Source organism: Rhinopithecus roxellana, chromosome 2 (assembly GCF_007565055.1).
Source record: "Rhinopithecus roxellana isolate Shanxi Qingling chromosome 2, ASM756505v1, whole genome shotgun sequence".
NCBI lineage: Eukaryota > Metazoa > Chordata > Mammalia > Primates > Cercopithecidae > Rhinopithecus > Rhinopithecus roxellana.
This window is the reverse complement of record NC_044550.1, coordinates 141,323,185-141,337,953: the sequence shown is the minus strand read 5'-3', so window position 1 is coordinate 141,337,953 and position 14,769 is coordinate 141,323,185. Positions and strand designations below refer to the sequence as shown.

At 41.4% G+C, this 14,769-nt stretch overlaps 1 protein-coding gene across 1 annotated transcript in view; it reads right to left on the bottom strand.

The window, feature by feature from the left end:
- Positions 1-14,769, bottom strand: part of TBC1D1 (TBC1 domain family member 1) — a 243,683-nt gene that overhangs the window by 85,398 nt on the left and 143,516 nt on the right. The window contains 5 exon segments of the mRNA XM_010365815.2: positions 965-1,084; positions 2,065-2,226; positions 4,236-4,516; positions 8,246-8,332; positions 9,702-9,830. Of these exon segments, the coding sequence (XP_010364117.2) occupies positions 965-1,084; positions 2,065-2,226; positions 4,236-4,516; positions 8,246-8,332; positions 9,702-9,830 (779 nt within the window).

The window sequence follows — 14,769 nt, the reverse complement described above, 5'->3', positions numbered from 1 at the left end:
ATTGATTTATGACCAGTGGGGAGGAATTCACGAGATTTTGTTAGCTTAACTTTTTTTTTAAACAAAGCACTAAATTATCAACTATCTTTGTATAAACAATCACAGAAGTTATATCAAGCTCACAGTGGGTCATCATTCCTAAAGAACTGCTTTCTTACAGGATCCTTTTCATAAAAAGAGAACGATTACAGGCCCTTAAATGATTTTGATTGTAACAGAGATTAAGAAACATGTTCCACATATCATAGCTTCCAACTGGGCCTCTCTTGGTCCCACTTTGAAAAAGACAACTGCCTAAAGGGGGAAAAGCGGGGGCGATGCCAAGGGGCCCCATTCTGCTCTCCTCTGTACATGGGAATATCTGCTCAGCACAGGCCCATGTCTCCAAGGATTCCCACAAAAAAATGAAACAAATTGCAATTTAATTACACAGAACCAGCAAGGCAATAACTATGCAGTCAATTGATGATGATGATGTTTTAATGTGTATATTTTTTAAACTACAAAATATAGTTATCAATATATAAACACAATCTAATCATACATTTTTTTCCATTCACAGGACAACCTGAGAAGACCCTTCTAATTTATACCTAAGTTGTGTACCTGTAACTAAGCAATCCCCTCAACTTACAGATTAGACATCCTGAACAGATCAGACATCCTGATTTGAAACAGCCACATGCTCACTACCCAGAAACACTGCTCTCAGAGACTTGATGAAGATTTTCTTTAAGATAACACTTAAATAAACTAATCCTCAATCTCAAAACTGAAGAACAGGTTGGTTGCACATTTTTTAAAATGACATTCAGTAAGAAAAAAGTATAAGAAAGAAGATACAACAGATTTAGCTGAAATGATTTTTTAAATGACAAAACAGTAGTTAATCTTAACCTTGTATATCTAATGATATTCAACACTTAATAACACCCAGGGTTGATATATCTAAATGAAGCCCTACCTTTTGGTGTTCATAAAGTCAGAGGTGTTATTTTCATCTACAGGAGCCAGAAATTTTAGAAAATTTGGCACAGAGGAAGAAGAATGAAGTTTTTTCCGCAGGGCATTACGGTAGGAGATGCTAAGAGTTTGGTTGAAAAAAGAGTTTAGGATAAAGAAACATAAAAACACAAAGTATAAAATATAAGCTTCAAAATAAACATTTTTGTTCTAATGCTAAGAAAAGTAAACTAGATAAGAAAGTAAAAGTAGTTCATGAATGAGATTTAACTTTCATTTTCACCAGTAAAATTTGATTTTAAATGAATGGGATAATCTTTTAAAAAGGAAAACCAATCCATTTTCCAAATGACTCTTCCTTTCAAACTGGGAAAAATAATTCTCCTAAATCAATCAGGAAGTTTCTGATATGGCACAAATTGCAGTGTACATGATCAAACACAAATGTTAACCTGTGTATGTGTGTGCATGTGTGTGTCTACGCATGCATGTTAAGTGTCCACTAGGGCAAGGAAATGTGAAAATAAGCATATAAAAAACAATTTGCAGCAGGGTACAGTGGCTCACACCTGTAATCCCAGCACTTTTGGGAGACTGAGGCAGGCGGATCACTTGAGGTCAGGAGTTCAAGACCAACCTGGTCCACATGGTGAAACCCCATCTCTACAAAAAAAAAATAAAAATACTAGCTGGGCATGGTGGCGTGTGCCTGTAGTCCCAGCTGCTCGGGAGGCTGAGGCAGGAGAACTGCTTGAACCCACGAGGCAGAAGCCGCAGTGAGCCGAGATCACGCCACTGCACTCCAGCCTGGGGAACAGAGTGAGACCCTGTCTCAAAAACAAAAACAAACCCAAACACAAACCAATTTGCCATTAACATCTGTTTTCATGATTTTAAGAAAAGTAATCAACAGTAAAATTAACTTGGTTCAAATGACAGCTGAAAATAAGACCAAATATAAACAAAGACACATACACACACAAACACACACACAGTGGCTCTGCTTCCTGCATGGACATTCCCCCCATTCAGCACGTCCTCATCAGTGTGAACTCCCCAGGAAAACAGACAACACCAAACTTGCCACGTGAGTGAGCTCACCTCTTTGGCACAGCATTCCCACTTTGTTCTCCACTGGAATTATGTTTTAAGTACTTAAAAAAGTTTGGCGAGGAGGCGGAGGGGTTAAGACGAGGTGGAGGAGCAGGAGCTGAAGACTGACCTGGGCGGTGCTTAGACTCACCCACAGGTGAAGGATCCACACTAAACAGCAACCAGAGAAAGCACGGGGGGGTTAGCAGGAGAGGGGGCGCCAACAGGGACATGGAGCAAACAGATGGAAGGAGCACAACTGCTTTTGTCTTGTTGTTCCAGTAACACTGTCAGAGTGGAGGACTTCTTCCACTCCTCTTCCTCATCTCTGCTCGCTCTCTGGCAAAGGTAGTTTTCACTAAAAAACAGAGTATATCGACGGCCATTCTTGACCATTTCCCACGTGTTTATGCTCCCAACAATACTTTTTTTTTTTTTAAATAGGTCTCACTCTGTCACCCAGGCTGGAGTGCAGTAGCACAATCATAGCTGACTGTAACCTTGAACTCTTGGCCTCAAGCAGCCTCCCACCTCAGCCTCCCAAAGGTCTGGGATTACAGGAGTGAGCCACTTCGCCCAGGAACAATAGTATTTCTTTCTCTATTTCCTTTTTCAGGAACTGGCAGGAAAAAAAAAATTCAATTAAAGTATAAACAAAAGCAAAAAAACCCTGAACTTTAAAAAAATACATTTCCCTTTAAAATGAACAATACCCTGTCTTGAATTTCAATGTCTTATTTCCTGCAGATAAATCAGAAAAGAGTTCACAAGAGGGAAAGAGAGCAGAATGGGCCATGCTAGTGAGGCAGACAGACAGGCATCTCCCCATCCCTCTCATTACGGATGTGTGACATCATCTATTATGAAGCTACATTCTTCACGGAGAAAGGAAAAGTACTGATACTGAGTCCTACCAACTCTGGCTTTTGAGAAACAGCAAACTTCACAAGAGAACTAGGACTCTCCAGACAGGAATGTTTCAATGATCACTGAAAATGCCAACAACAGAGGAGTGGGCAGGCAGTGGTGAGGCAGAACAGAAGTAGTGTGTGAACAGGGTGTTAAACACAAGAAACTTACACGGCTACAACCCAATGATGCGTGTCTCTAAAAGCGTGTATTTTTTAAGCAGTACCTTCCGACGTGTCCCCTGCTTTGGGGATCACCACTACCCCACTGAATTCCAAACAGCCAAGAACTCTTTCCAATGGCTGATAGAAAACAAAGCTGGGAGGCTCTGCTCCATCATCCAGGGCTGTTAATGCTCGCACTTCTTTACTCAGAACATTCCAAACACTTCTGTACTACGCACACTCTCAATGATCCATGTATGAACTACATGAACACACAGGTCCTGGGAATTCCGCGGCTGCCAGTCAGAAGAAGGCAGCAACTGTACACAGGTGTGACCCTGATTCATATTAGGTGAGGGATTTTTTAAATTGTTTAAAGTTGTTTTTAAAGATAACTCTGTGTCCATTCATAGTCTCTGGCACATAGAGTCAAACGAATCACTAAGGGACACTTGGAAGGAACAGGGGGAACTTCTGATTACCCTTCTCCATAACCAGACAATTCTAACTGGTCACTGAAACCCAATTATTACAATGAATAAATCTTGTTAGAAGAATCTAGAATTCTTACAGTGAGAGATTTTAGAAAACATCTGCTCCAATTTTGTGATACAGAGAAGTTTAGCAAATTTGTCCACATCACAATTAGTTCACAGTAGAGCTAGGACCAGAAGCCAAGGCACCCCTGTCACCCCATAAGGTCAGCATACCTCTCCTGCTCTGCCTGTAGGGGTCACCGCCTCTCCCTCCCACTGTAGCCCTGCTCCAGGGCTTCGGATGGGGAGACTCATCTGCTTGCCCTCTTCCTCACAGCAGCAAAGTTCCACAGCCAGCAATGTCTCTTACTTTGTTTGAGGAGTAATGACTATGCATGTTAGGTAACATTTTTGCTCACTTTCACCTGCTTCCTGACAATACATGTACCCATTGCTTGTATACACACCAGCAGCTCAAACAAACATGTCACTGCTTCCAGTTTTCTCTCTTCGAACCAAGAGTAAAGCCTTACTCGTTTCTCTCACTCAATAAACATACCTGGGATGCACATACCCGCCTAGTCACAGATATGCCCCAGCTATTTATGCAGCAAATTTAAACAAATCTTACTTTCGTTCATGAGGCGTCTCTGTGCTCACTGAGTGATACCTCATAAGTTTCCTTTGCGAAACCCCCGGGGACCCCCGGGCAGGTTGTGGAGGTTCCTGGCATTCCATGGGGAAGTGACTCAGGGTATTTGCTCGCCTCCTGAAGGCCTGCTGGGGTGACGGCGGAGCTGGCTCTTCTGGGAGATGACTCTCCGAGTCACTGGACAGGTCCTCCGAGGAGCCGAGCAGCTTAAAGGAGCTCTCAGAGATGGGCAAGGCCTCCTTTTCACACACAGATGGCTCCTGGCAGCAAACACATAGCAGATCAGACAAGCCATGGGGAATTTGTGGGGTTTATAAATCTCTAGTTCCAGTGCGGGCAAACATTTCAGTATCTAAGTATGTGTTCTGATTATAATGCCACCTAGAGGCCACCACCAAAAGCAGAAGAAAATGAAGGTCCGTTAAATGAATGCCAGCTCCTCAAGGACACATTGCTGGCTTGCTGGAGAAGTGGGAAAACTGGCCAGGTGCAGGAGTGGAGGACATAAGCCACAATCTGTAACGTTCTGGGCAATGCCAAGAATAGTGCCCTCTCTCTAGAAAACAGGACTGTTTACTACAGCTTCTAAAGAGAGTGAGTGCTGGACAACTTGTCTCCACGGCTTAACCAAGTTCTTTATCTTTGCCACATGTGTTCACTCATGTTAAACCCACATTTTAAAGCTCTCTCCGAATCTCATCTACTGTTGAGATTCAACTTCGTAATCTGAGATTAAGAACTGTATCAATATTCTTAGAATATGGAAAATCACTCTGTAGGCACTTATTGCTGCAATTCAGGGGAAATAATTTCTTTCTGCACCTCAATTTCTTCATCTGTAAGAGGGTATAGTAAAAATTTATCTGAGTTTCAAGAACAAAGCAAGATAATACAACCAAAAGTACTTTTTATGTTGTAAAATGTTATATAAACGTAAGGTATTGTTTTATTAGGTATGCAATAATCTACGGAGTGCTCAAACATTTGTTGAGAATCATGACAATATTTTAAAGTTGTATGCCTTCACGACGCATGCTTTTTCAAAAGAATGAACTACTACCACTCGAGCAAACTGATGTTTAACACTGCACCCAGGACGTGGCTAGTGGCCAATATATTTTTAATATATCTAAAATATTTAAAAAGAGGAATTGTAGCAGCTTGCCCCTATTGAAATTGTTGAAAGGGAAAAAATAAATCAACATGAATAAACAGGAATGAATGTATCTAATAGTGGACTGGAGACTCTAAATTCTACCTGTTCATTTGATACACAGTTGAGTGCCTTTTAGGTAGCAGGTATTGAGGGTTTTAATTTGAAAAAAAAAATGAAATTTGTTTATTAAAGGGAGAAGTTACATATATTTAATTTTATAAAAAACATCAACATACTATGAAATGTTGATTACTTTCATAACTCAAGTTTTTCATTCTTCAGGACTCAATGGTTGTGAAGATTCTTTTAAGGATTTAAAAGTCTGTCTAAGACAATACATCACAGAAGACAATCTTCATCATGCAAACCTGTTGATCTAAGTTCTTATTAATATCCCTCCAAATTAGATCAAAGAGCTAACCCTTAGCTTAATTGGACAACTGAAAGGGCCATTTCCATTTGTCAAATTTCAGGGCTATTTGGCTTCTTTGCATCTCGTAGGTGATCAATTTATTAGAACAGATCAAATTACATAAAATAGAATATACAGCAGTTTTTCAGTTCAAGATGAATAAAAGAAAGATGTAAAGAAGTACACATAAACATATACAATACACGCAAGCAGCTTCTGAAAAGTTGCATCTCTCTTAGAATGACTCTAGAAATTGAAATCTTAAGACTTTTAAATCTTTTTAAAAGAATCTTCACAACTATCGAGTCCTGAAGAATGAATATGTATATATTCCTATTTCTGCATTTTAGAGAAAAATAAAAAGCAAGCAATAAGGCTTACTGGAAAGCCACCTGAGTGACATGAATTTCTTCATTGTATCTCTATTGACACTGGTCTGTCTGGAATGCCTTCTTCTCAGTTCACTCCCATAGGCATAATTCCTACACCAAGATTTAGTCCAACAGCATCACTGGACCCTTACCCCTCACCTTTTCCCTGGTTCCACTGACCAAACCTAACTTCCCCTCCCCTTACTCTTCTGACATTGAAGTTACCCATGTCTCTTATTTGTAACTTCTGGGCTCCTACCACACTCTGCTTGATGCTGCAGCTGTTTGTGCATCTGTCATCTCTCTCCTCCTAGGTAACTTCCTACATGAAAGGGGCTGTGTGTGGTTCATCTGTATACAACAAATAGACAAAAACCTAATTGCAGGGTGGGATCAGTGTGTATTAGATGGAGGCTGGACGATGCTATGTTCCCCTGGATTTTAACTTAGAAACTCACATTTACAAGACTGCTGTCCAGGTCTTCACTCCCCAGAGGGGGTCTGCAGCCCAGGAGCAGCAGCATTGCCTTGGAGCTCATTGGAAATGCACCATTTCAGGCCTCCCCCAATGCCTACTGAACCAGAATCTGCACTTTAACCAGAACCCCATGATGAAGGCACCTGAAATTTGAGAAGCATTCATCTAAGGAAGTGTTTCTCAAACTGGGCCCTCTATCACGTTAGTAGGTGGTACAACTGAGTAGTTTGCCATGAGCATTTTTAAAATGGAACAAAATATCAGTATGTATTATATGTTATTCACAGTAAATATTGTTTTGTTAACTTTTAATTTTGTGTGTGAATGTGTAGGTATGTGTGTGTAGGTATGTGTGTTTGTGAACTACGCCACAATGTTAAATGTGCCTCTTACTGTAGGTTAGACAAATTCTGAAAGCCATGTGTCCAGGAGGGATGGCAGAGGACTGTAAACCCTGCCTGTGGTAAGGAGCCGGCCTCCGCAAACACTCCCTCCCTCACTACTAAAAAAGAGTCCTCTGGTAGCAGAAGGGAAAGCTGGCCCCCCAGCACAAAACCCAAACCTGCTTTTCGGAAGTTATAAAGTTGAACTGACCAGGTTTAAATATGATTAAATGTCTGGAAAGCAAGTTATTAAAAGAAGGACATAATACTTGCTTATTTAAATAAAACAGTAATGGTTCATTATAATCATAGAGCCAGCTACAGGATAAAGTTTCAGAAATTTAATTTCCCCGAAAGTGGGGGAGAATGAAAGGGGGTGTGAAAGTTGAAAAATTAACTATTGGGTACAATGTTCACTACCTGGATAACGGGTACACTAGAAGCCCAGTCCCCACCAGTATGCAATATACCCATGTAATCAACATGCACATGTACCCCCAAATCCAAAATAAAAATGTTTTTAAACAAGAAAAATTTAAGTTGTATACTTCTCTAAATTCACAAATCCACTTTTTGAGGTTTTCCCAATATTAATTATTTTTTAATAGGAAAATCTACTTGAGAAAGAAATCAATTGATTATATTGTGACAAATTAGATCTTACTTGTCTCAAATTGTGATCTTGTTTCTTTGTTTATGGAATGACCATCTGCTTTTTTTTTTTATTTCTCTTTTTGAGACGGAGTCTCGCTCTGCCGCCCTAGCTGCAGTGCAGCGGCGTGATCTCAGCTTACTGCAAGCTCCGCCTCCCTGGTTCATGCCATTCTCCTGCTTCAGCCTCCCTAGTAGCTGGAACTGAAGGCGCCTGCCACTACGCCCGGCTAATTTTTTGTGTTTTTAGTAGAGATGGGGTTTCACCGTGTTAACCAGGATGATCTCGATCTCCTGACCTCGTGATCTGCCCACCTCGGCCTCTCAGAGTGTTGGGATTACAGGCGTGAGCCACTGCACCTGGCCCCATCTGCTCTTTTATGTAAAACTTTTGCGTTATGATAGACCTGCATGACCAGTCATCCACCTGTGCCAGGAAATTTGGAAGCAGCAAATGATTGGAGGCATGTAGACAGGAGATGAGCCAGACCTATTTGTTAGTTTCTTCAGGGTGTCGTATAAAGAGAAATGTGCTTACTTTGCTGGTGTTACTTAATGTACTAGACATGGAGCTATCCAGATCCACACTGGTGGAGTGTTCCTGCAGGCCTCTGGCTCTATTACCCTATATAAAGAAAAGGTAGTCGAGTTATGACCCTGGAGGCTTTTGCAAAGGCATCAGCTAGAAGCAGATTGGTCCATTTAAATAAGCTGAGGAAAAAAATGTATCTACTGAGAAATGCTACTAAGGATATATGTACATTAAAATAATCAATATTTCCATCATTAAAAAAAAAAAAGACATTAACCTAAATGTTCCAAAACACCTGGCGGCTGAGTCATTTGGCAGGGGTGATAGGCAGGAAGACAAGACAATTCGTCTATAAGGAAAATCAAGTGCTCAAGCAAGCCCACTCAGCAACTCCCTCCCCTGGGTCACAAGTCATCGTAACGGCCAGCCACATGTCACTCAGCCAGCCGCATGTCACTCGGACAGCCACATGTCACGGGACAGCCGCATGTCACTCGGACAGCACTCTATCCCTTTGGAAGCTCTCAAATGCAGCCCCTCCCAATTCTGGTTTTGTAAATCAACTGTTTTTCATGATCTCAGAAGATACTCCAAAATTCTCAGAAACATCTTCAAAGAAAATAAAATTTAACTTTCCTTAATTAAAAAAATAATAAATATCAGATATTTCAAAAGAAGTGTGCGATAAAATCAAGAAGAACTATAATAAGATACTGCATACTCCAGAAAGGCATGAAACTCTGAGGGAAAATCAGATTTGATTTCTCAGACGTGCCATCAAGGCTATTTACACTCATGGGAGGGAGGGGTAATTTCTTAAAGAACTCCCAGATTGATGTACATGTGTACTTTGTTCTTTCTATAGAGCTATATTTGGTAAACTTTTTCTGTAAAGGGACAGATAGTGTCTCATGCTTTGTGAGGCATATAGAGTCTGCGGCAACTGTTGAAGTCTGCAAAACAAAAGCCTTAGATAACAGGAAAATGAATGGATGTGGCAGTGTTTCAGTAAAACTTTACAAAAGTACAGGTGGGTGGAATTTGGCCAATGGGCATGTTTGCTGACCCCTACTATATAGCCTTTTAGATACCTAACACCAGCAGCTGACTAGTAACTGCTTTTTAAGTTATACACAGTAATACTAGGGAGAACAGAAGCCACACCTCAGTGTATCTAAGGCATGCTCTTTATAGGGACTGGTCAACAAGTATTATTTGGGGAGGTAAAAAAAATCCCATTGGATATAATACAAAAGAGTAAGGAATACATATGCTTTTAAACCTAGGTCAAATTAAAATCAATTTAAAACGTAGATAATATTGTTCTAAGCCTGAGAAAACATAAAAAAAGGTTTTATACTTTTACCTTTATGAACACTGATGAAATAAAAGCATATAACTCAATCTAACACTCTCCTAAAAAGTGATTTAACTTAAATCGGGAGAAAATTATGCTACTTACCCGGGACAAAATACTTTCTAAAGACTCTGTTAAAGATCTCTTTGCTTTGTTTTTCAGCATATCTAGCCTAAATCGAGTGGCACTGGGTGGTAATTCACTTCCAATATTCTCTGCTGCAATCTGCGATGTCTAAAAAAGTGAAAAATGAAAAGTTAAGTCACTTAATCGCTTCCTCCTCTCCTTCTTAAAGGAATGAAGAATCTCTAGGACACATGTTTTTGGCACCAGGCCATCATTCTGATTCTGTGATCTCACCTCATCTGCTCCTTAGTGACATGGCTGCAAGTCCAGGGAATAATTCTGCCTCAGAGAGCTGCTGTGATTACCCCAAGTAAATATGAGGAAATGTGCTTTGAAACCAATCAGGTGAAGTAGTTTATTGCTCAGACTCTGCAACTGGATCAGAGATCTGTCTTCCCTAACTGTGGTCTTCTGCCAGTTTCTTACTTTCTCTGAGCCTCAAACTTTCTCTTCAGTAAGGTGAGACCAATGGCAAGATCGAATCATAACACTGTGTTGTGAGACTTAAACAGGTAAAGTGTGTAAAGCATTGAACACAGCGTGGTACAAAGGTAGCTATGATTAGCTTTTCAAAATAAAGCAATAACTTACCTTTGAGGGCATTTCAGACGGTGAGACAACAGAAATTTCTCAGTTAAAGAACCTATTTTCTCTGCCTATACAAACCCTTCATCCCTTTCTACAGATCTCTGCTTTCTTGCATTTTCGTCTCTCCTACTTTTATTTTCCCATCATCCTTTCATTGTCTGCAACCAAGCTTCTCTCCCTTAACTACTACCAATAGAAAATGAAAATAAAAATCCAATGGAGTTTGCGTGACAACCACGAAATGAAGTCTTAGTGTTACTTATTTACAAGGATGTGCTTTTTTGTTTTTGTTTTGAGACAGGGTGCCAGGGTCTCGCTTTGTTGCCCAGGCTGGAGTGCAGTGCCACAATCATGGCTCACTGCTGTCTTGACCTCCTAGGTTCAAGCAGTCCTCCCACCTCAGCCCCCAAAGTAGCTGGGACTATGCGCAGCTAATTTTTTGTATTTTTTGTAGAGACGGGGTTTCACCATGTTGGCCAGGCTGATCTCAAACTCCTGAGCTCAAGTGATCTACCTGCCTCAGCCTTCCAAAGTGCTGGGATTACAGGAGTGAGCTAAGACACCCAGCTGAAGGTACATTTTTAAAAATGTACAACAAATATCTCTGAATTAAATTGTTTCTTATGTGCATTCTCACCTGATTGCGTTCTGTTAGAAAATAATTTTGTTAGAAAAACGAATGGCCAGGCGCAGTGGCTCATGCCTGTAATCCCAGCACTTTGGGAGGCCAAGGTGGGCGGATCACCTGAGGTCAGGAGTTTGAGACCAGCTTGGCCAACACAGGGAAACCCCGTCTCTGCTAAAAATACAAAAAATAGCCAGGTGTAGTGGCGCACACCTGTAATCCCACTTACTCAGGAGGCCGAGGCAGGAGAATTGCTTGAACCCAGGAGGTGGAGGTTGCAATGAGCCGAGATCACGCCACTGCACTCCAGCCTGGGCGACAGAGTGAGACTCCATCTCAAACACACACACACACACACACACACACACACACACACACACACACACACAAGCAAATCCCCCATTACTCTAAATACTGACATATTATTTGTTGCAGTTGTTATATTTCAAGCACACAGAAAAGTGTAGAGACTAATATAACAAATACCTTTGTATCACCACCTGGCTTTGTTCAAGTGAGCGTTTGCCAGGGGTTGAGAACAGTGAGACACACAGCTCTGGAGTGCAATGCCCAGGTGAAATGTTCCTCTGCTATTCCCTGGCTCTGTGGTCTTGGCCAAACTGTTATCTCCTGTCCCTTTCAGGCCCTCTACCTGCAGCCTGAGGATGCATAGTGAACTTTCCTCGCGGAGCTGTCATGAGGCTTAAATGAATGAATACAAACCAAAACACATACACCAAGGCGCGGTGCAGTGGCTGATGCCTGTAATCCCAGAACTTTGGGAGGCTGAGGCAGATGAATCATTTGAGGTCGAGAGTTCGAGACCAGCCTGGCCAACATGGCAAAATCCTGTCTCTATTAAAAATATAAAAATTAGCCAGGTGTGGTGGTGCACGCCTGTAATCCCAGCTACTTGGGAGGCTGAGACAGGAGAATTACTTGAACCCGGGAGGCAGAGATTGCAGTGAGCTGACTTCACACCACTGCACTCCAGACTGTGTGACAGAGTGAGATTTGTCTCAAAAAATAAAAATAAAAAATATAAACCAGACACTCAAAAAACGTCAGATATCATGACTATTATCTGTTCTATGTGCCTTTTTTTTTTTTTTTTTTGAGATGGAGTCTCACTCTGATGCCCAGGCTAGAGTGCAGTGGCGCGATCTTGGCTCACTGGCAACCTCCACCTCCTGGGCTCAAGCAATTCTCATGCTTCAGCCTCCCGAGTAGCTGGGACTACAGGTGTGCACCACGACATCCGGCAAATTTTTGTATTTTTTGTAGAGATGGGGTTTCGCCATGTTGACCACGCTGGTCTCCAACTCCTGGCCTTAAGCGATCCACCTGCTTTGGCCTCCCAAAGTGCTGGGATTACAGGCGTGAGCCACTGTGCCCAGCCTACTTCCTACTTTTAATGGGAACCACTACAGACATCTTTGAAGCTTAATCACCGCTACTTCCCCACACCTGGCCATATGCAGAAATATTTGGTGTTTATCCTATCAATTCATGTTTTCTACTTTTATATGTATGTATGTGTCCATAAAAGATATGTAGTTGAAACTAAATGAACGGTGTCATACTGCATACATCCTTCTGTAAATTAGCTTCCTTCTTTCAATACTATTTTTGAGATTTATTCCTGTTGACAAATGTTTTTTGATTCACTCACTTTAGCCAGAGTGCACATTTTCACTGTATAACCTAATTTATCCTGTTCCTATTGTTAAACACTTACTTGCTTTCTTTTCTTGCTTTTACAAAGAAGTCTGCAGTGACCTCTCTTGTACAGAGCTCCTTACAGACTCACGTGAAATGTTTGGCAAGGGAAATAATGAGATTTGTCCTCACTGGGTCACAGGGACTGTGCCTCTTCAGCTACACCAGATACTATCAAGCTTCTCTCCCCTGAATGGTACCAATTCATATTCTCAGTATCAGTATAGGAAAGTTCACCTTTATAAGGTACTGTCACATTTTTAAAATTTCTGCCAGTCTAATGGGCATAAAATGCTCCTTAAATATGTCTTCCCCTCATTCTACTGCTATTAGGCATTATTTTATTCAGTAATCTGCTGTTTGAAGACCTTAATGTCTTCTTTGAATAATGAAATCCTAATTCACTAATGAATGCTACACATTTTTCAAGGCATGAAAGAAAAAGAATGGATTCTGATTAGAGCGACATTCAGCTTTGTCCAATTATCCATAATTTTCATTCTATGAGAATGAGAATATGCATCAAAAGAATGGCTACTAGCTTAGAAACTCCTTTGAGAAGGGAAACTATCATTTACCTTTGTGTTTCACACTACAGAGCATACCCTGGACGTGTAATATTGGCTTGTTCAAAATGAGTGAATGAGCAATGATCCCCTGGCAGGTCCACAGGAAATACACACCTAAGGTAACAGACTCACTCAGCAAATAGTGACCAAGTGCCTGCGAAATGTTATGCACCACAGGGAGGCACCCTACCTGTTGCAACTGGTTCTGTGCAATCGCTGACCAAGTGTAAGGGCCTGTCCAGGCTCAAGGCAGCCTCTAGAGTAAAGGGAATTAACCACAAAGGGCCCCCAGGGGCCTGCCTCCAACTCAACACCAGTTACAAAGTTAAGAAAAGGGAGAATTGGACCGGGCGCGGTGGCTCAAGCCTGTAATCCCAGCACTTTGGGAGGCTAAGACGGGTGGATCACGAGGTGAGGAGATCGAGACCATCCTGGCTAATATGGTGAAACCCCGTCTCTACTAAAAAATATACAAAAAACTAGCCGGGCGAGGTGGCGGGCGCCTGTAGTCCCAGCTACTCGGGAGGCTGAGGCAGGAGAATGAGGAGAATGGCGTGAACCTGGGAGGCGGAGCTTGCAGTGAGGTGAGATCCGGCCACTGCGCTCCAGCCTGGGCGACAGAGCCAGACTCTGTCTCAAAAAAAAAAAAAAAAAGAAAGAAAGAAAAGGGAGAATTGCTTTCAAACTCATAATAAACCTTTCATAAAAGTGAAGCAAACTGAATTGTTTTGATATATAAAGAAAATATTGGCAGGACACAGTGACTCACACCTGTAATCCCAGCACTTTGGGAGGCCAAGGCAGGCGGATCATGAGATCAAGAGACAGAGAACATCCCGGCCAACACAGTGAAACCCCGTTTCTACTAAATATACAAAAATTAGCTGGGCGTGGTGGCGCATGCCTGTAGTCCCAACTACTCAGGAGGCTGAGGCAGGAAAATTGCTTGAATCCGGGAGGCACAGGTTGCAGTGAGCCAAGATTGTGCCACTGCGCTCCAGCCTGGCAACAGAGCAAGACTCTGTCAAAAAGAAGGAGAAGAAAGAGAAGCAAGAAAGCAAGCAAGCAAGAAAGAAAGAAAGAAAAGAAGAAAAGAAAGAAAATATTAGCTAAAAGACTAAAGCAAGCAGCATCAGTTAGTAGGATCCTAAGAGACAGAAGTGCATTTGTATGCGTGTTTTTAAAGCAGGCCTGAAGAATCTCTGTGTAGTACTTAATTCAATGTTTCTTCTGCTTTCCTCTACTATCAAAAAAGATTGTTTTCCATGTCTATTGCCATAATTCAAATAAATTTGTTTAAAAAATTGCATTTAAAAAATAATTCACATTTAGAATATAACTTGTTCCTTATTTATCTTAAAATAAGTATCTAGAAGTTTCTCCCTGGAAGATGATGCTGGTTCTTAAGACAGTAATTTCTTTAAAAAAAAAAAACCGATGGGGTATCGCTATATTGACCAGGCTGGTCTCAAACTCTTGGCCTCAAGCAATCCTCCTATCTCAGCCTCGCAAAGTGCTGGGATTACAGGCGTGAACCACTGTGCCT